At 41.7% G+C, this 24,546-nt stretch overlaps 1 protein-coding gene across 4 annotated transcripts in view; it reads left to right on the top strand.

Moving 5' to 3' along the window:
* LOC148373626 (netrin-G1-like) overlaps positions 1-24,546 on the top strand; it is a 197,150-nt gene that overhangs the window by 68,152 nt on the left and 104,452 nt on the right. For all 4 annotated transcript variants that reach the window (XM_088327478.1, XM_088327471.1, XM_088327462.1 and 1 more), the window contains exon 4: positions 18,729-18,901. In XM_088327478.1, coding sequence (XP_088183604.1) covers positions 18,729-18,901 — 173 coding nt within the window. The remainder of the gene's footprint in view (positions 1-18,728; positions 18,902-24,546) is intronic.

Genomic DNA, 24,546 nt, shown 5'->3' with positions numbered 1-24,546 from the left:
AGGCCACTCAACAAAAGTCTGGGTTTCTGGCTCTATATCGGGAATTGGAAAAAGTTCACGCTTGAAGCAGAGACGGTTTAGCAAACCTCACGAGGGAAAAAGGGGATTTTATCAAGAAAGGACAAAAAAGTTTAGAGAACCTGGCTGGTAAGGGCACTCGGTATGTTTATCATTTTCTTTGATCAAAGATGTGTTCAATGGGTGTTCTGGTGTCTTTAGCACTAATTAAGGACTTTTTCGTGTCACAATGCTATATATATATATATATATAGCCGTTTGCGGCTGAATCACGGCCAGAAATTTCTGCCTGTGAGGCGGACGCTATTGGACGCCTTGAGATCGCCATTCAGACGAGATACAGCAGTGCTTAACACGCTGTCGGAAACATGCGCGGTTGGCAGCTCGAAAAAGTTTTGCGCTGCTCAATACTTTAGAGCGCGGGTACACAGCCTTTCACGGGCGTATCGAGGCTGAATCACGGCCAGAAATATCTGGCCGTGAAGCAGACGCTGTTGGGCGCTGTTGGACGCTTGGAGACTGCCATATAGACGAGATACAGCAGTGCTTTACTCGCGGTCGGAAATTCACACGCGGTTGGCCGCGCGAAAAAGTTTTGAGCTGTTTAAAACTTTGAGCACGTGTTAACCGCGGGCGGCACACGAGGTAATGACGCGGAAATGACGCGGAACGACGTGCTCTGGCCGCGGCCAGGGCGTGGTTACACATGGGTAGGACGGGGAATTTCAGCGGGTAATCGTGGGTGGAGCATGGTAATAGCATGTTCTGCGCCTGTATCGCGGTGTTATTACGTGAAATTAGCATGTTACGTGTGTGACGGTCAAACGCCTGTCTCCGCGTATATACAGCGCGATTTGCCGAGCACACGTCAGTTGTGCTCGAGACGTCAAGGGGTGGACATGGATCCCCGTCACCGTTGTGACCTCGTCTTAATCTATTTTTATTTCTTCATTTATTTTCATTTCATAACAAGATAATAAAATCAAAATGAAAAACTATTACAATAATAACATATCGTTGCGTAGGAGTCGGATTTGGGCACAACACCGGCTCGGGAACTTTTATACCCGTGGTCCACACGAGAAAATGACGCAGAAATGACGCGATGAGGAAGCGGAACAGTCGCCGGCGTCTGTTTTGCGGGCATACCACCGATGAACAGCGGGTTGGCCAATTTTGCGCAATTTTCCATCGCGGGCAACCACGGGCAAAAAAAAAAAACGCAAAATTTTACACGCGATACAGACGCAAACGGCTGTGTGACCGGGCCCTTAAAGTCACTCTGTGTGTGCACGTGAACGGTGTGAGTTACGACCAACAGTAGCTCTTGAGTGAATGTTTGTACTGCTTGTTTTGTTGTTATTAAATTGGTGCCTTAATCAGCGACTGAGTGCATCATTGATCACAACGGGAGGCCTTACAATAGGATGAAAATAACAGCCACATTTAAAATGTCCATCAAGCCTTGCCCTGTTTGACTGCATCTGACTAACAGGAACTGTCATAATTACTGATGCGAGACACCTGTGCCCGCTCCTTTGGCGCCAAATGCCTCGGACTGTGATTGGCTCCTTGTCACTATTTAAACCCCCGTCTTTCTGTCACCTGTTGTCAGTCCGTCTGCGATCCTCAGTTTACGCTAGGCAAACTTTTCGACACTGACTCACTCCTGTTTTTGCTCCCATCTATTTCCCGGCTTCAACCCATTTTCTGATCTCGACCACGTTTTTTGCTCTCCTGTCCCGGTTACTGACCTGTTTTTTCCGCTCCGGACACCGCCATCGCTCACGGAAGTACCTCTTATGCGTTCAGAACCACCTGCTCCCGCAACCAGCGATCACCGGATCGTGTGTGCAATACTTTCCCTTCTTCCCAATAAAACTGAGAGAAACGTACGCAAGTGGGTCCTGTCTCTGTTCTGGTCTTTACAGGAATACTCCACTCCCTGAGCAATTTGTTTTTTTCTAAGTTAGGCTTGGAAGTGTCGCCCAGTCATGAATCTCCGTAAACGATTGTTAAAATGTGGCCACCATTTGAACAATTCACCAATGAAAAAATGTGATCAAAGGGTCCATTCACATCAACCAGTGTGTTTGTTGACCGCCAGTGTTCTACTGTAATAAGTATGCAAAAGCTGCTTAATATATTCAGTTATATCATTAGATATTAAAAGTGGATGTGGTCTTGAGGTCAAACGTACAAAAATGTGTTTGGTTTTAAGTAGCATAAAATTAACGTCAAGTTTAATGAGCTAATACATGAAGGGATTCGACCAGGCCTGGCAGTACAGCTCTGGGTAGAGCTACTGTTGGGCCTCATTTATCACTTTGAAACTGATCTTGGTTTAAATGATTTGAATTACGCATTTATTTGCTGAATGGTTTGTAGAATGAAGTACTGCATTTCTTCAAATATCGCAATTAATAATAGCAGAACCCCACACGAAAAGTGAAAATCCCCTAAGTGGCGTCACACCTTCATAAATGCCCCCCAAGGGTCAAACCTAACTCAACTATACTGTACTGTATCTACAAAAAAATCCCACAAACATAGAATTGCTGTTGAATGAATGGTCTTTATTGTCATTTTACAAAAGAACAACCAAATTGGAGGGCTTCTCATTCAGAGTAAGGTGCTGGTCACATGGACATTTGCGGCTGAATCACGGCCACAAATTTCTGCCTGTGAGGCGGACGCTATTGGACGCTTTGAGATCGCCATACAGACGAGATACAGCAGTGCTTAACACGCAGTCGGAAATTCGCGCGCGGGTGGCAGCGCGAAAAAGTTTAGCGCTGCTCAATTCTTCAGAGCGCGGGTACACAGCCTTTTATGATCGTAACGAGGCTGAACCACGGCCAGAAATTTCTGGCCGTGAAGCAGACGCTGTTGGGCGCTGTTGGACGTTTTGAGACCGCCATATAGACGAGATACAGCAGTGCTTTACTCGTGGTCGGAAATTCACACGCGGTTGGCCGCGCGAAAAAGTTTTGAGCTGCTCAAAAGTTTGAGCACGTGTTAAACCGCGTGCCGCACACGTGGTCAACACGAGGTAATGACGCGGAAATGACGCGGAACGACGTGCTCTGGCCGCGGCCAGGGCGTGGTTACACATGGGTAGGACGGTAAATTTCAGCGGGTAGTCGTGGGTGGAGCATGGTAATAGCATGTTCTGCGCCTGTATCGCGGTGTTATTACGTGAAATTAGCGTGTTACGCGTGTGACAGTCAAACGCCTTTCTCTGCGTATATACAGCGCGATTTGCCGAGCACACGTCAGTTGTGCTCGAGACGTCAAGTGGGTAAACATGGATCCCCGTCAGCGTAGTGACCTCGTCTTAATCCATTTTTATTTCTTGACATTTCTTTTCAAGATAATAAAATAAAAATGATGCCATAGCTTGAAATCTTGATCTTCACGGGACTGTGTCTTGAGCGGTTATGATTTCTACAGCCCGGTATTATCCGAGAAATGCATCCCTGCCGAGATTTGCATCCCCTCGCTACTACAACCACTTTTACCTCGTTTTATCTCACTTTTAGGGAATGTAATGGCGAACATATAACCAAAACCACTTCGTCTTGCATTTGTTGGGAATGTAATACAACTTAAACCATTCCGTCTTTCTTTTTGTTGTGAACGTAATCGAACGGTAAACCTCCCCCCCTTCGCGTGAACGCGCATTCTGCTGCGCTTCCAACAAAAGCGATCGTATTCTATATAAACGCTTATTAAAACAATAAAGCGAGCTAATTATAACAATTGGGAGATCCTAGTCTATATAACACGTTTATTTAAACAATAAAGTGCGATCGTATTCTACAAAATGCGTTTGTTAACGCGGATGAAAAAGTCAAAAGCGATCGCAGCAGAATGTGCGTTCACGCGAGGGGGTGGGGGGGTGTTGGTGTTGCGTAGGAGTCGGATTTGGGCACAACACCGGCTCGGGAGCTTTTATACCCGTGGTCCACACGAGAAAATGACGCAGAAATGACGCGATGAGGAAGCGGAACAGTCGCCGGCGTCTGTTTTGCGGGCATACCACCGATGAACAGCGGGTTGGCCAATTTTGTGCATTTTCCATCGCGGGAAACCCCGGGCAAAAAAAAACGCAAAATTTTAGCCGTGATTCAGCCGCAAACGGCTGTGTGACCGGCCCCTAAGAAAGCGATTTAGAGATTGGTACCTGCATGCTAGCATCGGGTATCCTCCTCTGTGCCAGGTGTGATGAATAAAATACAACCGTACCAAATGTCCCTTGAGTTGTAGCTCCAGGTCTTCTGTTTCATGGGTAATGGATCCGGCATTGTTAAGATACATACTCTGGGGGATAAATTGCGGGGGTTGTTGCATAGCATAGCTGTAGCAGTAGGCCGGACCTGGAGTTTTCACGCCCCCTCAGTCCCTTCTCGGTCCAGATGAAAATGCATGGAGCACCATTTCATTGCTCTATTTTGACTTCTGAATCCAATTTAATTGATGAATTTCTTTTCAATGTCACATGTCACAAAACGTTACCTGTTGCAGTGCTTGTGCAGTCACGTCCACCTAACATACAAAGCCTTCCCTTACCTGCCCCTTGATGCATTTTTGTGTGTTGTGTGCCCAGAACACAATGCACAATGACATTAAAACAGTTAAGTTCAAAATCCGCAAAGCAGTTAACCAACAAAAACCGAAGCACAAAGTAGCAAGGGATTACCTTTTTAATTATGCTTTATTCACTTCCAAGATGTTTTTTTTACGTTTCTTGGCTGACAATGGTACTGAATGACCAAAAACGTGACCTTGAAGATTCGCGAGATGAGCAAGACGGGGCAGGAAAGAAATAACCGGTTGAACATCAGCCCTCACTGCACGATAGCTCCTTTTTCATCGCATTACAAGATTCATCTCAGGGTGGGGGAGGACGGCAAAGTCACCTCATTATGCTGGGATGCATCACCGTGAAATTGAGCAGTCCGATTAGGCTTGTTTCCGTAGTGCTACGCCGTGCCCAATTTTGGTCATTCTTTTGCGTCTGACAAAATATATATTCAGGATGATTGTTTGTGCCCTACCCCTATGCCCCCAGTGCTTTTCAAATCATTGAAGAGATTCTAAAGTTAATTCGATACATTCCCAAGTTTGGATTGTGCTGATATGCAACGTGAAATTCTGCTCCCGGCAGCTCAAAACATGCGATTTGGTTCAAAGTCAGCTAATATTGTGTTTAAAATGGTGATGATCAAACATCGAAATCCTTTGATAAACAATGTAACTCTATTTAGTTTGGGCCCTTTGAAAAATAGAATTGTGTTTATTGTGATTTATAACAACATAGTGAACCTGTTCTGAAATGGCTAACCAGTGCTGGGTCGTTGTGATTTTCTACTGAGATTATTCTTTTAGTTTTTGACTGAGTCTATTTAACCATACTTACAATAACTAACCTGGTATTATTATAGTAATAACATGATTTATATCTATCTATCTACCCTGGTCATATCCCTCGAGAGGGGTGACCGACAGCAAGACAAACACATACAAAAACAAAGAAAATAAAAAAAGGAAAAAAGTAGCAAAAAACACACACAAATATATTTGGACCAAGGCCAACCCAAATGCCCAAGCACCCAAACAAGTTAAGCACCTCGGCACCCAAGTCGGTCAAGAAAGCGGCCATGTCACTCGGGTCAGGGTGACACAACACACTCTTATGTTCAAAAGCAGGGCCTCGACAGCTTTCACTGGTTTACCCCTGCCGCATCATACAGGTGCCCTGTCCATCCATTAGAACATGTCTAAACATCCCACTATCCTTTTACAACACCTTTCCACTCATTCCTATCACCAACAAGAGCTCTAGCTTCCAATATATTTAGACCTTTTTCCTCCAGGGGACTCATAACACCATCCATGATAAGTTGTTATTTAGAATTTGCATATCAGATTGGGTGCTAATTAGTAGCAAAATGTAGCTCTCGGCTTGAATAAGTTTGGAAATGCTAGGGTACATCATCTGTGGTGCCCTTCAAAAGTTAAATATTGTATTATTTTTTTACATTACTACTCTATTAGGTTTGTGTTAAAATAACCAGCTGAGTTTAAATAGCCTTTATGCTTTATTTTCCATTGCGCCTATTTGATTTTGCCTTACTTTTAGCAGAACTGTTCCGGACAGGACACATTAGGAATGAGGAATGAGGGCTGGGGTTGTTGTTGTTGTTGTTGAGACACTCAAGGCGCCCAAGGTAATCCTTAGTAGCGCTAGACTCGCTCGTGAAAGGCTCCGTAGTTCCCTGAAGGAGAGGGGGCTGCGACTGTCCTGTGCCGCCAGGCCTGACGGGGTGTGACCCAAGCAAACCAAGCATACGAAGCCTCTGAAGTCCTTAGTACGTTCGGACAGGCTGGTGCATGATTTATGGAAGCCTGTGGGTAGGTAGTACAGGTGAATGGGGTGTGGTCACAGCGAAAGGTTCGAAAGCACCACTGGCATTTGGACTGGGGGCCAGGGTTGCTCTCGAAGTCGCCCGCCCTAAGAAGAACAGAGAGAGGAGAGTAGAAGAGAGAAAAAGAGGGACAGATAGAAAGAGAGAAAGACAGACCGAGTAAAGCGCAAAAAGGGGGAAATGAGAGTGAGAGAGGTGTGGAAAGATCAGGAAAGAGAGGGATAGAGAAAATGAGAGACAAGAGTGTAAAGGGGGAAGAGAGAAAAGAAGAGACAAAGAAGGAGAGAGGACCAAGAAAAATAGAGAGAGCGATTCTGAGTGGATTGAGTTGGATTCGTAAGGCTCCCCCGGGAGAGAGAGCCCTTCGCAGGACACTACGGGAAGGTTGCTAGTCTTTGTCCTGCAGGGCTGGGGTTGTGCTGGAAAGTGACATCATGTATGTTTTTTTATTTTCATTTATCAGTGTAGCATGAAAATGGTTATTTCAAAAAAGGCCTGCTTCAATTTAAAATCCAAACACCAACCCAAACACCTACAAAAATGAAATAAAAAGGGGGGTTATTCCAAATGCACGTACCTGCACACGCATCATTAGTAAGCTTACTGAGGTCGCAATGCTGACAAAAGCCAGGAGATGGCAACAGGGTAACGCAGTTCCAAATTTAGTACTGATCCCTTAATAAAGACTCAAGATAAAAAAAATAGATTAAAAAAATGTCAGGATAAATTGGATACTTACATGGTAATGCATCGCCGCAATAGTGCAATGACAAATAGTGCAATGACAAATAGTGCAATAATATTAAGCAGCAACAAAATTCCCATACAAGTCAATACATTAGACATGAATGCCCATTTATTTAATACCTGTTTTTTAAAACAACTGTCAAGATTTTTCACAGTCTTGTGCTTACGTTTAGGGTGGTGATGTCCCTAGGGAAGAAACTGTCCCTGAGCCCGTTAGTCCTTGTTTCAAGGGATCTGTAGTGCTTACCAGAGGGTGACTAGTCAAAAAGGTGGTGGCCAGGGTGAGAGGAATCTTTTATCAGGTTGTTACGGTATTGCAAGCCGACAATGTCTTGAAGACTTTGTAAAGAGAAGCTAATGATTGTTTGGACCAAATTTCCAAAAGTAATACATTTCATTGCCCTTTACACATTCAGATTTTCACTGTCCTCCATTATAGAAGACAGAAAACAGAGGACAGAAACTGAGTAACTCAAAAGAATACACTCGGTTTAACATTTTTAGTTTAGTTATTGGTTTGTTCACACACTTGGATTTTAATTTTTATGAAGGTGGAATGGGTGGCACGGCGGCTGAGTGGTTGGCATGTCCGCGACACAGTTCTGAGGTCACGAGATCAAATCCAGCTACTGTCCTTTCTGTGTGGAGTTTGCATGTTCTCCCCATGCCTGTGTGGGTTTCCTCCGGGCACTCCGATATCCTCCCACATTTCAAAAACATGCATGTCAGGTTGATTGGCCGGTCCAAATTGTCCCTAGGTGTGAATGAGCAAGTGAGTTGTCTGTCCCTGTGTGCCCTGCGATTGGCTGGCAACCAGTTCAGGGTGACCCCTGCCCACTGCTCAAGGATGGCTAGGATGGGCTCCAGTACCCCCATGACCCTACTGAGGATAAGCGGTGCAGATAATGGATAGATGGATGAAGGTGGAACATGGAAGATATTTTTTTTTACGTTAAAGAATTTGATCGTCATATTCATCCATTTTTGTTCCTCTATGCGCCAACCAATTAACTAACTGATAATTGATTTTTTTTTTCTTTTAACAATGTTTATTTGTTTTTAATTCATATTTATTTGTTCAAAATACTCTAAAGTTATGCTATTCAAAATTAGACATTACTTAAATTATATTGGATTACACGTATTAAACATTAAAATACATTTTAAGAAAAATCCGCCATAATGTTTTCTTTACCACTGATTTAATTCAAACATTATTCTTAATGGAAGCCAACGTTTATCTTGATTATGTATGTGACAGAATATGTCAGTTATGATTCGGGAAAACACGTGAACGCAATCGCATTAGGCAGCAAGGGAAATAACAGAAGTCAAGAGAGGTTTAAGAAATCAAGCCCTTAATTATACCAAAGCCTCATGAGGCTTCACAGCTCCACCGTTCATAAAAATCAACAACATCCTTTTAATAAAAAGGCCCCCTGATATGAGCTGCAAACTCCGAGAAATGTATTCTAGTAATGAAATACTATGTGTCTCAGTTTGAACACCATGACAGTTTACTGTATTCGAATGAATGAATGAAACTAAGCGATTAGGTTAATTGGCTCTCCTCAGCTTTTCATCCCGCAACGTCCCTGGGGAAGAGCTCACCCTTAAAGGTATTTTCATCCATCCATCCATTATCTGCACCGCTTATCCTCAGTAGGGTTGCGGGGGTGCTGGAGCCCATCCCAGCCGTCCTCGGGCAGTGGGCAGGGGACACCCTGAACAGGTTGCCAGCCAGTCGCAGGCTCGTTCATTCACACCTAGGGACGATATGGACCGGCCAATTAACCTAACATGCATGTTTTTGGAATGTGGGAGGAAACCGGAGTGCCCGGAGGAAACCTACGCAAGCACGGGGAGAGCATGCAAACTCTCACGACCGCACACGCGCTAACCACTGCCCCGCCGTGCTGCCCACTTTGGAATTATTATTATCATCTGCACCGCTTATCCTCAGTAGGGTCGCGGGGGCGCGGGAGCCCATCCCAGCTATCTTCAGGCAGTGGGCATGGGACACCCTGACCCTGTTGCCAGCCAGTCGCAGGGCACACAGGGACAGACATTTTGTTCCCTCATTCACACTCAAGGACAATTTGGAGCGGCCAATTAACCTGAAATGCATGTTTTTGGAATGTGGGAGGAAACCGGAGTGCCCAGAGGAAACCCACACAAGCACAGAGAGAACATGCAAACTCCACACAGGAGGTCCGATCTCATGATCTCCGAACTGTGCTGCACACGTGCTCACCACTGTGCCGCCGTGCTGTCTTAAAGGTATTTCCAAATGATTAAAAATGCAAAATATGAGAATTAGTAAAAGGTTTTTGCATAAAATCTATGTGTAATTCATCTGCATATTCCAATTTTTTTATCAGAGATCATGTATTTTGAAGACGGCCTGTCTCCTCTTTGACTCCTGAGCTGTGACATCATGTGAAAAACACCAGAACACATGTAAGCCAGTCCTACTGGTTTATGTTTTAATCAGTCGAAGAGGTTACGAGTGTTTTAGGAGAACACAAACGAAAAGCCTCAATAAAAAAAATATGTGCCTAAATAAATACATAAGTATATGTATTTGGGGATACCTTTCTTAGTTTCTTACACCTCAACTATTCTAGTCCAGATTAGCAGAGGTGCCAAAATCCAACGCAAAAGCCTCATTTTCATCACTACCTTGCTCTCTTGAGACGCGGCAGTAAAACACGCAGAATTCCAGTTGTCTGGGCTTGAGACAGAGTGAGGAATCCAGCATTTCTAAATTCCTACTGGGCTTTCCATACATCATGCATTTCCAATTGAGCAGAAATGCAGCAGAATAGGCTTTGAAAGCTGCTGAAAGAAAATCTGCGAGGAGTAAAATACAGGGGCGATTCAGTTCAGTCAGTGTCTGGTTGGTTCACACTGTTTAGGAGTGTGACCATAGGTTTTGTGTGTTCCCTTATCGTTACCATTGGTAGCATAACAGACTCTCACCTGAACATGGTGCTTTTTTGTAGAACCAAAACGCTGATGATAACAAAGTCATGGTATTGGGTGGTAAAATAGTTGGTCAACATAACCACTGTAAAACATACTCTCACTTTAATACTCTGGGGCCTCCACAGACTTTGCCGCTATGCCGTAGGTCAGGGGTTGGGAACCTATGGGTCGCGACCATATATGGCTCTTTCTATGAGTACCTGTGGCTCAGAGACAACTTTGATTGCATGCAAATTTTCTCCATCTCGTTCAAAACTTGAACTATGAATATTGTTCGGAAACACGCAAAGCCAAACCAAAGCTGAATTATGAAAAAGTACTTCGCAGAATATATAGGGCAGATTTTTCACTACAATTTACAGTCAAAGGTGTCACACCAAGAAAAAAAAAAACTCGTTTTGGCTGTACAACGCTAAAGAATCCTTTGTATAAAAGCTCACCATATAATCTGTGTTCATATTCAGATACCTTATGATGAAATCCACAGAAAAAAACTGTAAATACGCCAAAGCACTTGAAGAGAATTCAAAGTTATTTGATTGGATGAGTGGGAGGGATGGGTGGAGCTATGCAAAAAGTGCAAGCACTCCCTCCCATTTCTCGCCCTACGCCGTCTGCGCCAAAGGTAAGCACATCAGGCTCCCTGTTTGCAGAATGTTGTGACGTTTTTACAAAATAACTGCTTGCATCTGGTTTTGAAACCAATATGTATGAAAAAAAGGGTCAAAATGAGTTTAACCGATCTTGAGTAATTGCAAGAAAGAGACAAGTTTAAAGTGGTATGTTTGTTGAATTTGGGACACGGGCTCTGGTATTATTCTCTTTTCATAATTTTTATCAAATCATCAAAAATAAATTTGCTGAAGACTAAGCTTTTGTCTGGGGCGCGGCTTTAGCAATTTAGTAAATTTGTCTCATAATATATGTTGTGGCTCCTTCCCAAAATAAAATTAATATATTTTGCTTTTATGGCTCTTTGAGTCAAAAAGGTTCCCGACCCCTGCCGTAGGTGACCCTAGCTGAGCCAAAGAAGAGCGGTATCAGGAATCAAATGGACTGACAAATCTCTAGGCTGCGTTGTTCACATTTTTGTTGTTTTACTTTTATTTATTTTTAATGTTGCATTTTTCATCAGATTTGCGCCTATTCTGTAATTTATTCTGGAAAATTGCATTGAATACATAAAAAAATATAATAATTAATGAATTAATTAATTTTAAAATAAGAAATTTACTTCAAAAAACTATCATTTTAGGGGTGTCTGGGTCAAATTTGTTGAAAGAAATGTTTTCCATTGACAATTCTGTACATACATAATAATAGCCCATTACATTCTCATGTTCACTTTTCTCACTTTAGTGAGGTTTTGAGTTCTTGAGTGTCCTCTTTTCTGTCATTTTTAGTTGTATCACCTTTGTTTGGTTTTTACTCTCGCTGGTAAAACAAGATTAGGGATTAAGCAGGGATATATCTGCTATTTTGGCTAAATTTATCCTCAAGTCATTGCATGAAAGCAGGTTTAAGTAAAGCACAGCTCATTTTTTTATGTTAATTCATTCTCTATGGCTCACATAATTTATTACTGATCATTGATTTTTTTTTTTAATATGAAATATAAATTATTATTTGTTTTCATTTTTAGATATAATTATGTGCTGGGAATCTAAAAAAAAATACATATTTGAAAACAGTGGATGGTTGGTATATTCAAACTTTTTTGTGGAAAACCCGGTTTAGCCAAACCTCTCCAAGACCTTAGTAAGGTGGCCCCAGGTAAAGTGAGTTTTACTTTTTAACCTGTGCAAAGCTTGGGCAGTCCTGCTTCTGAAGCATATTTAAAAAACATCAGTAGACAGAATAAGGATCATTGTGCTATCCTGCTGGCAAATCTCGCCAAGACCACTGAAACATCGTCTTCACCATCCCGAAGGTTTAGAGCTAACCCGTGTATGTTTTCGCGGTACGGAGTGGCGTTTTTCGCTAATTTAGAAAAACCTACAAATTTCGACAAATTTTAAGTGTCTAGTTGTAGCTGAAGTGTGCGCAAACTGACACTTTTATGAGCTCACAGTTCCCACTGGAGGAGGCGGCGCAGGCGGCTTTGGGAACATTAGGGAGTATAAAATAATTGGCAAAGATCTTTGCAGCTTAACTAAACTTATTTATTTGTTTTGTGTCTGAAGTTGATTTGAATCTCTTGTGTGAACCTTTAAGGGAAAATGGTGGATACTCCATACTGTTTGTGTATCAATTAATTCAACTGCTAAGCAACTCATTAACACCTTTGTTGTTACTTGGCTTTTGCCGTTTTAGCAACAACTTCCGGAGTAAACTGACTTGGACGAGAAAAACATGCATACCTGTCAACCTCCGAGGCTCCATGCCCTAACAAGCTGTCGTGTTTTCCCTTACAAAATACAAAATAATCTTACACCATATTTCTTTTTCAAACGTGTTTATTTAGGTAGTTTAACATGTTATATTGTACATGTGTTTCGTTAGATCATATATATTGTTAATTAACATTTTGTTGTGAGATACTGAGTTGCTTGACATGAATGAGGTATATTATAAAAGTAGTTCAACAATTAAGTAGCTTGTATGTTCACTGTATAAGGAAAAAACACATGCAAATATAGTAGAATTATTATTCAAATTAATAATTCATTTTCTGCATTAAATTATTGTTGGTAATATAGCAATTAAAGGGATAACCACAAACCTGTCTTTTTTCATTTTCTCCTTTTATAGTTCCTTTTTTTCTTAACTTCTTTATACAACATTATAATTCTTAATATAATGCATCAAAACAAGTGAGCCGTTAGAGAGCCGGCTTTATTTAATGAGTTGAGCCGAAAAAGTCCGTTCTCTGAAAAGGAGACAAACTTCCTTTCACTACACAACTACCACATGAAATCCGATTTTTTTTTAAGACCACATGTATTTGAAATTTACTCAATCAACCCCGCCTGTTGTTTTCAGATCAGAATGACTTACGGCGTTTTAATTCCGGTTCGGCCGTTGCTCTGCTTTCGCTTTGTTCACGTGTGATCGGAATGATGCATGATGGGAAATCCCCAGGCGACAGACGCATGCGCACAGGTGTATTAAACTGCTCGCTTCGTTTGCAACGAAAAAACGATACAGAGATAGAGGGTACCGCAGCAAAGTCGTTTGACTTGATTGATTTGCCGTTTCGTGATAGTCGGTGTATACCGGATGGTACCCATAATTGACAAATTTGCGTTTTTCCGTACAGATTTTCTTGTACGTCATACCGTCTTAAAATGCACAATACACGTACTTTGTATGGCAAAAACGTACAGGTTGTCAGGTATGAACATGCTAAACCTTAGTTAGATGAGCAATGTTTTATTGATAAAAACAGAGTCCCTGTGTATTATTTAGTGCCTTCTAGCGTTAAAAAAATGTCATGCATTAAAGGTGTTGCCCGTGATTCCAAAATATTCTATTTGACATCTTCTGGTTGAAATAATCATTGCAGCCTCTGTCATTTTGTTGAGGCATGCAAGTTATGTGAAATTTTTAAATGCGTTAAAATAAACTCATTTTTCATCTTTTTGGGGTTCAAGTTGGCATTTGGACTGAATTTGAAACAGTTCTTTTATTTCAGGATTGAAGTGATCGAAGTAAAACCGCTATCATGCGTGTTATATCTCTCTCCAATCCCCCCATCTCCCCCCACCTCCTTTTCTCTGTGGCCGGAACACCGGTAATAAAAGTAAAATATAAACAAATAAGCGTGTTGAAAAAATAGATTTTTGTATTATATTCTTTGAACTCAGCCGGGCATTGTTAACACATACCTAGGAGAGAAAATATTCAATTTCATACTTTTTAAGAACACCTCAAACAACACACCCCATAATTAAAGAAAAACAATCTGGATCTAAGTAATCAAAAATCTAACAACTATCACCTACGTAAGCATACATTTTTACAATACTCACAGGTCAAGAAAGAAGCGTTTATTTTACATAATATGAGCCTCACCTCGAGGGTGCTGACATAGTATGGCTACCCAAAAACATTTAAAAGGCTGAGTATAAAAGTAAGAAGGTTGTTTTTGGTTGCATTACACCGGGCATTAACTACCCAACTTTTTGAAAGAGCCAAAAAAGAAAATCTAAATATGTCTGGAATCACACAAAAAATTAAGACTTGTAAAAATTAAAAGAAAAGAGCATAAATTGTTTGTTTGTTTGTAAATTCTGAATAAGAACAAGTGTTTTATTTTCCTTCTTATAACAATGCCAACAGTGAAAGTAAGTAGTCACTACAATTCTGAACCTTGGGACAGAATGTTCTCTGACCAAGCCTGTTGGGACCCGACGATTCCGATTTTTTTTTTTTTTTTTCTTTTTTTAATTAAGAGGAAGGTCAAATGTAATCGCTCATGACTTCAGGGATCGACTGCTGTCTGAGTGGTAGAAGAACAACACGCAGTAATTAATTTCAGAAGTGGTGGTTGGTTTTATTGATTAAAAGTGATGGACTTTGGGGAAATATCTGGCATGAGATGGGTAGTCCAGTTCAAATGGGTTTTGATTTTAAGAACACAATCAGATTTTTTTTTCAAGAAGAAAAACAGCAAAAGTGTGTTACAACCGATAAAATCATCGTCTTTTCATGTAATATTGTGTTTTTTGGTGGTAGTTTGTGTCACGACCGGTACAAGCAGTGGACTTAAATGCATAACGTTTTAGACCAATGCTTTATTGAGAGATCAGGGAAGTCAGGGCAAGAGGAAAAAGACCGCGATCTGGTGCTCGCTGGGCAGGAGGAGCAGGAAGCCCTCGCGAACGAACCGTGGTCAGAGATTGGAAGCAAGTCGGGCAGCCGGCATGGGAAAACAGCGTGGTCGGAGATTGGAACATGTTGGACAGCCCGGACCGGAGACGGAGCGTGGTCGGAAATCGGAACAAGTCAGGTAGCTGCGGACGATCGGGAAGCCAGGGACAGGGAATCGATACAGGAAACATGGGAAGGAATCGAGCAGGATAAAGGACAGACGGGACCCAGAGTCAAAAAGTGCTTGCCTTGCATGTGCTGAGGTTTGCTGATGGACTGACCAGGAGTGAACAAGAATGACGTGCTTAAATAGGGAGAGGGCTTATTAGGGAACGAGTGGCAGCTGGGGCTGAAAGAGTAAGCACAGGTGAGGGCAATTAGCGGGCAAGTGTCAGATCGTGACAAGTTTGGCTCATTTTGTGTATTTCCCCCAAAAATTAAAAAAATCCTTTTAAATTCAGAAAAGTTAATAAATAAACACAATTTTCTGCAAGTAGAACAACCCCTTTTATTATTGTAATTGCTTTTGGAACTTTTACAGAGTAAACATTTCCTTTACATTTTTTCAAATTTTGCAATTACTGGAAACAAAAAGGAACTGAGAACAATGACGGTTGGATTATTATATTTATAAAGGTACCAGCAGTTTTCCCTATTCCCAGCATAATTTTTCCTGTTTTACTCATTGATATTGTAATCACCCTATTTTACTGATAATTTTGTTACAATTTTACGCATCCTGACACGAGTACCGAAAATGCAAAGGAGCTAGGTAAAACAACGCACCCCTGTATGGAAAAAAAAATTCTGCCACTTATTGCAGTTATTCTACTTAGTCTTGAATAATTTATTATGCCCCCCATATACAGATTAAAATGACGACATAAACAAGCTGATTGACATTTAAAACAATGATTTTGTAAAACTATTGTCATATAAAATAGAATTTTGTATTTCGCTTCGCTCCTAAATAAATTTAGCTCTACACTTGAATGTGTTGCAAACCTATTCTTTGCCATAGCCAGAACCAGTGCTACTAAATACAACCAATCTTCTGTACTTTACAACACCAGGCAGAAGCAAATTACGAATTTTGCATTGGCTGTGAAAACTATGAAAATTGAAAAGAAAAGAAATATCAAGGAAAGTTCATTTTTGTATTGACAATGTTGATTGTTCCTTGGTTATGGAAGGTGAATTTGTGCCATCTGCTAGATTCTTGCAATAAAAGCAGGTTTTGTGTATGAGTTTCTTTTAAGTAATAACATTGTCTAAGAACTGACTTAAAGAATCAACTTAAAAAATGGCGCTCTTGAATACTATGACGGAAAATCTGAAAATGATTCTGGACTGTGATTTTCATTGGCCCCTCTGAAGAAACCTGAAGTAACCGTGTCTATTATTGGAGGTCATTTACTGTAAAATATTCTACCCTTCTACCTTCAATGATCAATCATAAACATGATACGTAGCTGCCAGGCCAGGAAGTCAATTAGAATGGATGTATTTTGAATTTGCGCTGTCATTTCTGCCTTTCATGTTCTCATCTCCAAAGATGGACCTCTTTGTTCAAAAGGCCTTGGCAAAAACAAAACAAGCAGTCGATGCTCTGGGGATGTGTCGGTGACATATCGACTGAACTGTCCCTCACTATGGGTGAGCGGATTAATCCAAGTATCAATGTTATCCATATATAGGAAGTACTTGGATTGGATCAATACTATTGTCCCGGGACCGGTTCCTTCACTCCTCCAGCGATTTCCTCAAAGTGCCGCTTCTATATGTAGATAGTGCAGCCCTCCTCTCTTTTAGCACCTCCTACTACCTGGTCTGCTGCTGCATCCTGCCTAAGAGGCAGAAAACATGGCTAAATCTATGTGTCCTCCCCTACTAAAAGCTTAAAATGACAGAGTCAAACCGGAAGCGCAGCGCATTACTGACTTTATTTTCAAAATAATGTGCAATGGAAGGTATTTTAGTTTTATAGTCATACATTATTTTCATTGCATTGCTGCATTTTTCCTTTGACTCTCTCAGCTTTTGTTCTGAAACATTTTTAACAGAAATGTGATACTGTTAAGTTTATAATCTAGTGATTTAATAAAGAAATGAAAAAAATGTTATGCCTAAAATACTTGTGCTGTGTTTATCGTAAATATGAGGTAAGTCAAGGGGAATGGGTTCAATTTTTCAATGATCCTGACATTTCGAAGCAAAAAGTATCGGTTTTGAGCAATAATATGACACCAAAATACTGTAGTGTATTGCCCACCCATATCCCCCACTTTGGGCCGTTTACTTCATTTGGATAGCAATCTTTTAACGTCTGTGTGAAAATAGGGTAAATCGAGCTCATCACCAAGCTATCACCACTGAATCGGAGCCCTGTTTCCTGCTCCTTTAGCAAAGAGTGCCTTTCATTTAGCTGTCCTTTTTTTTCGGGGAGGCGCTGACAAATGAGGCCTTGTCTTTTATTTTTCTACTCGCTCTCTCTGAGGCAAAGGGTAATCAAGCTTTGATTTGAGTGAAACAACTTAACCAGGATTTCAATTTACCAATAATTTATTCAAGATGCAAAAATAATTGGCATTGATATATGCACACGCAAGATCAAAAATCACATATGTAAATCATGTATGTATTGGTAGTGTCATGAACCACAACAGGATAAGGACCCAAATGCGTGACATTCTCACACAAGCTTTTATTTTATGGGAAATGGGGAGTCACGCACATTAGGCAGCAGTCTGGCGTGAAATGATAGAAAGCCAGGGGCCGACGAGATCGATACCAATGCCCGAGTTGATAGCGGACAGATGGGGTCGATACAGGACGGGACGGACGGGATAGATAATGAAACAGGATATCAAAAATAAACAGGACAAACTAGACGGGAACGCAAACTGGAGAAAATAATAAACAGGACAAGAATAGACGGAAACAAAACTGGAAACCGAAATTAAACAGGACAAAATAAACGGGAACAATACCGTACAGGAAATACCAACAGGCACAAGACCAAGTCGAAACCCACGTCTTGCGGGGCAGAAGCTCGTTGACGGGCTGACAAAGGAAGCGCGAGTGTGCTAAGCTTAAAATAGACAGAAAGCCAATCTGTCAAGGAGCCGCACCTGGCGCCACACGGGCGGGCCCAAATGGACGCCATTGTATTAATGGTACTGGAGAACCTGGATTATTGTCTTTGAAAGTCATTAAAATTTGCTTTAATTTGTCCATTAAAATGGTTTATGAACCCGGTGTGAAACACAACCAAATACGTATGTATAAAGTGACTCTCCTGATTTTGATAAGTTTATTTTTATAGTTGTCACGGCTTAGCTGTGAGCATATATTGTCTTGAGAATATCAGTATGGAGAAATTCACCATCCTCGTACTTTGTGTTTGAGACAGTGCTTCCGCAACTGTAATTTGTTGTATGTTTTAAATAGATATAAACATTCCCTCCTTTAGTGTCGTGTTGCTTGCGGATTGAGGATTGCATGTCGTTTTGTAAGCCAAGCCAAAATTTATAACGTGCGTTTGATAACAGAGTAACAGAGTAAAACATTTTATTGATAATGTGTTACAGTATTTGTGACTGAGAGGCAGTAATGGCTTTTTAGGAATGCCTTCCTTTGTAAGGTGTTACTCCCACACTGGTCAACACGCAGCACATATTTTGCAATGGAATCCTCGGGCGACTATCTTGTGTGTCGTGTTTTCTGTCTCAGGTGCAAATGCAACCTGCACGCCAACAGCTGCGTGTTCGACAAAGGAAAGCTGGGCTGCGAATGCGAACACAACACAACGGGGCCGGACTGCAGCCGCTGCAAGAGGCACTACCACGGCCGAGCCTGGAGCGTGGGCTCGTACCTTCCCATCCCCAAAGGAACTGCTAATATATGTGAGTACCTCACCGACCTTCACCATGGATACTGTCTGGTCAACCGCTACCAGCTGTTCCCAGCGTCACCATGGCGATCTTTGTAGAAAGTAGAACCATCTGATCTCAGTTGCAAACGGGTGTTGTGTATCGTCATTCTTGTTGTTGTGATGAGTCACAGCCAATATGGACCATGTAGTTATGTCCAAGTAACCCTCTGACTTACCCCCCATTGGGTTGTGGAATCAAATCATGGCTGGGCATGAGACCAAAGGAAGGGCTGAAAATTGCTCTCTGCAAAAAATATTTCTGAAGAATATGTCATGTTTTGTGCTTTGATTTTCCACTTTCAACTGCCTGTAACTAGAACGTTTTTATAAGTACTTAACAACTCTCAACAGTTTAAAATCAAATATTTTTAGTTACTGATGTTTGTCGTTTTTAATGTCTTAACAAAGTGCAGTTCGTTCTTTGGATTGGATGCATTTAGCTTCTAATACTTTTTTTTCAGGCACAAACTGGCACAACCCTCATGCTCTATTTCATGGTGGAATGTATTTACATTGAATGTACAAAGTATAAACCATATTGGCTTGATTCTTCCTTTATTCTTAACAAAGTGAATCAGACTAATTTTTGTTCAACTATCCTCCGTGCTCTTTAAATGATTGTGCATCACCAATCTACTGCCATGATACACCTGTTCTGCAAACTTTGCAAGTAGTTTTTTTTATTTGCTGTATCCCGGTTAAATGCTTCAGAACTCTAAAAGTTCTGGTCCACAGACTTGATTTTCGCCGTTATTTCTGTATGTTACCGCTTAATACATAGACACTACTGCGGATGAGCAACTATATGTATATCTATATAAAAAAAAAATATATCTATATATATATATTTATTTATATATATTTATAGATCAATAGTGTTTCGAGAAAATGCTATCCTTTGAGGTGTAAATATCACAGAAAGTACATGATAAAGGCAAATGAAATCCAAAAGTATTATTAACGTTGAAGATAAAAAGATTGACTCTTTTAAACCTGAATGAGAAATTCAAAATCATGTGGATTATGTGAAAGATTTTAAAAATATCCATATCCAATATGCATACAGCGAGGGACACAGTATTCGTCAACTTGGTAATCAAGCTCCTTCCAAACACGTTTAAGTATATCTTGCATAACCTGTCATGATTACCGATGTGAATCACCTGTGCCCGCTCATTTGGCGCCAACTGCCGCGGGTTCTGATCGCCCCCCTGTCACTATTTCAATCCATTCCGGTCAATCCCCTGTTGTCAGTCCGGACATCCGTTTTTACAAGGCAAGTCTTTTTCGACCCTAACTCCCGCCTGTCCCGTTTTTGCTGCCGTTTGTCTCCGGCGACAACCCGTTTTGATCCCGACCACGCCTGCTCTCCAGTCCCAATTTACAACCCGTTTTTGATCCTGACCACATCTGCTCTCCCGTCCCGGCTTACGACCCGTTTCTGACGCCGACCACGTTTTTGCTCTCCTGTCCCGGCTACGACTCGTTTTTCTGTCCCTGACACCGCCATTGCTCGCTACAGAAGAGCCACTTCTGTGTTCGGATCACAATCCGAGTACGAGAGTGACTTCCTTCCCATGTCCAGCGAACACCGGATCGTGCGCGCAGCCCTTCCTCTTTCCTTCAATAAAACTTGTGAGAAACGTAACGCAATTGGGTCCTGTTTCCGTTCTGGTCTTGACATAACCGTCTCCTGAAGATGCCTATTTTCTCTTATTTTTTAGTTCGTACAGGGAAATACAGATAATTGTTATGATAATGTATCATTATTATTCAAAGAAAATCTCATCTCATCTCATTAGCTGCACCGCTTATCCTCAGTAGGGTCGCAGGGTGCTGGAGCCCATCCCAGCAATCATCGGGCAGTGGGCAGGGGACACCCTCAACTGGTTTAGCCAATTGCAGGGCACACGGGGACAGACAACTCACTCGCTCATTCACACCTAAGGACAATTTGGACCGGCCAATTCACCTGAAATGCATGTTTTTGGAATGTGGGAGGAAACCGGAGTGCCCGGAAGAAACCCACGCAAGCACGGGGAGAACATACAAGCTCCGCACAGGAAGTCTGGAGCTGGATTTGAACCCACGCAGGAGGTTCCCATGACTTGAACTGTGCCGCACATGCGCTAACCACTGCGCCGCCGTGCTGCCCTTCAAATAAAATATTTTTTTGTAAACACTCCGTATAACAAAAGGTTGTTCAAAGGGAGACACTGGTTTATTTTTATTTTGCTTTGCCCCTTTTCTCTCTTTTTTCCCCCTCAAACCCATTTTCTTTTCTTTTTTCCTTATTGTACTTTTTTTTGCTACAATTACCCTTTCTTTTTTATGCTATAAATGTAAATATAGTGCATTCAATCACTCCATTAGGCATTTCACAGTTGTCAAATTCCCATGGCTTCCATTAAGCCAGTTGAATTAATTAATTCGTTTGTTCCTTTATGGGAAATAAAATTCTGATTTCACTGTCACGGGTCATCTCGGCTGTTTTGCCGGCTGTTTGCAGGCACAAGGTGCTCTTGGGCGAGTCCCACATTATGATCTTGGATGGGAGCTGAGTCACATTCATCAAATCCCATGCCTTCGGCGGGGGTGCCCACCGCCTCTATAAATCTAATACGGTCACTCGGGGATGTGCTGGCGGCCAGTAGGTAGGCGAGGCCAGATGGTAGAAGGATCCAGCCCTCACGATCGTGTTTTCACTCTGTGATGGTCAGAAGTTGAGACGTTATGTTTGATTGCTCATCCGTCTCACATTTCTTAATTGATCTGCGATGTGATGACAGGATATACGGGCACACCGCTTGGTTCTGGAAAACGTCACAGCCCCTTTTTTTTCTTGTGTATACCACTTCATGCGATGCGAGGGTGGAAATCCGAGGAGATATTGCCCGGTTCACCTTGCACTAGCTGCGCGGCAGATTGACAGATCTTTAATAAAAAGAGAAGGGGAAAAAAATCCCGATGCATGGCCGCATCTGCAGTGGACTGATGGAAACCCTCTTTCAGACGCTTCAAAAGCAACATTAGTGCTTATTTGGCAGCCAACAATATCGCTCCCCACCCAAGGCGTCGAACAGACTTACTTTTGTCATTGATTATTCCTATTCCCATCACACTTTTATCCATTAGTGCTTCTGACGGGAATATTAAACATATATTTGCCTCAAATGAAGACGAATATGCTGAGTGTGGAGAACGGAATTAGGCTTTAATAACTCTGATCTGTCATCAGGGTCTTCCTCTTTTATCAAGGTGCTTCTTCATCTTGCATATGGAAACGTAACACCTGGTATATGATTCCGTTTTGAAAAGGTATGCGACTAGATATTAAAAGGGACAATTGGGTCATTACTGTTAATATAACTAAAAAGTAATAATAATGTTTGTGTCACGGTTGCCATGGCGCCCAATTGGCCCCCGCCATATGGCGCCAGCTTCTGTCAAGGTTGCCATGGCGCCCAATTAGCCCCGCCCGGAGGCACCAGCTGGAGCTTGTTGACGGATTGGCTCCCTGTCAGTATTTAAACTCCGTCCAGTTAGCCCCCTTTTGTCGGCCTGTCTGCGAATCTGCGTTTTGACACGGCAAGCTCTTTTTCCCCTGTCCTGTGTTTTTGCTCTTGTTTTTCTTCCGCTACGATCTGTTTGATCTCGACCACGGCTACTCTCCTCTCCTGGTTTTCGACTTTTTTCCCGACAATGCCATCGCTCGCCACGGAAGTCCCACTTCCGCGGCTGAGCAACCTACTCCCCGCGACCAACGATGTCCGTATCGAGTGTGCCCTTCTTTCCCTTCTCGCCAATAAAACTGTGAGTAACGTTACGCGAGTGGGTCCTGTTTCCTGTTCTGGTCCTGACAGTTTGTATATATATTCTATATATAAATTTAAAATTTAGGTTGTTTTGTACAACACAAAATTTGAACTTTTTTAAGAACTGCTAAATTTGGGGTCTTCTATTTCCAAAAAAGGGACCTTTTAATTCACATCAAAAATTGTGTCATTAGATCACCTGCTAATTGATGACTTTGTTTTTTCTTTTGTTGATTTTCACAAACTTTGTTTGGATTGGGCGGTAATCCAGCAAAGTGATGGTGCCAAAGAAGAGGATAATTTGGCTATTGATAGAGTGTACAAGCAGAGCTAGCAAACTCTGTCTGTTGTAAGCTGTTCAAGCAAATATGTTGTGTCGATTTCGTAGTTTGTTTGTTTTTTTTGTCAACCCTCAATGGCTGAAGGAAGAGACCAAATATTTTACTACTGTCAATTTCAAGATGGACTTTTCGAGGGAAGCCCGACAATATTATGAAAGGTTGGACAACTCCAAAGCTAGCAAGCCTGTCACAACCAAGGAAAGAGTTTATCCCCCACTTTCAGTCCAATAACTACGGGCCATACCCCAGCTCCCAGGCTTCGAGGAACAATGGAACCTTTACCAATAGGTTTTGATGGCGATAGAAAAGAACTTATTGATGGAACTGAAACGCACGGATAATCTATACGACAGAGTGATTAAAATCTTCTTAAGGAAAGAAAACAGGATGGATATAAATATTTTTGTGAGAAAAGTGTGGCTATATTTCTAAATAATATGGCAACTTTATGAGGTTATTATTGATACTTTTTTAAGCTGCTGTGAAGGTTTTATAGCCATTAAAAAGTTATTGAGGGGTAGATTGATTCAGACATAGCTCGACCGAAGGCCTTAGCGTGAATATATTGGGCCATGATTAGAATAATTTATTGACAACGTAAACTGTCAACACAATACAATAATAAAACTATGAACACTGTAGCAAAATTAAATTTCTTTTTTTTGGTAAAAATTATAACTTTTATTTTGTTATTATGTTCATAGTTTATGTTGTCAATAAACGATTTTACTTATGGCCCCACATATTTGACAATGTGGTACCCTAAGTAAAAAGAGTGTGTCAAGTCAAGTCATTTCACATTTGTTTTTAAAGCCTTTAATCACAAAATGTCTCAAAGGACTGCACTAGTTACAATTACACCATCCCCTGATCTTAAACCCACATTTGGGCTGGGAGAATCTCAAAAACGGCTTCCGTACTGGAAGGCTGCTGAACCCTGGACCTTGGGGATTACGCACTAACCACTTAGTCTCCGTGCCCCCCATGGCAGGTTGATCTGTGACTCCAAATTGTCCTGAGGCATGAATGAGCATCTGAATGGTTTTCTGTCTACCTTTTTCCTGCAACTAGCTGTCAACCAACTCAGGGTGCCCTGTGCCCACCACCTGAATTATGGCTAGGGGTGAGCTCCAGCACGCTAGCGACCCTACTGGGAAACAGCTGTGCAAAAAATGCATGGTTAGTATTAGGCTGGCCCGTGAGAATATTGCCAGACGTTAGACCTGTCCATGGTACAGAAAAGGTTGGGGACCATTGACTGAGGAAGTCTATTTTACTGAGAGCATTATCTCATCTCATTGTTGCAGAGGAGGTACACAGGCTAAGAGTTATCTGCAGAATGTGTTTGTGTTACTTTTTGCTTGCTAGGTTCATTTTGGACCCAGTTGTGGTCAAACAAAATTTCAAATCCTGAACAAATGCTCCTAAACAGATTCATGTGTGATATTGAAGCGTTACTC

Source organism: Urocampus carinirostris, chromosome 1 (assembly GCF_059441175.1).
Source record: "Urocampus carinirostris isolate Australia breed hairy pipefish chromosome 1, RoL_Ucar_1.0, whole genome shotgun sequence".
Taxonomy (NCBI): Eukaryota; Metazoa; Chordata; class Actinopteri; order Syngnathiformes; family Syngnathidae; genus Urocampus; species Urocampus carinirostris.
The sequence above is the reverse complement of the archived record's forward strand: the minus strand, read 5'-3'. Positions and strand labels throughout refer to the sequence as shown.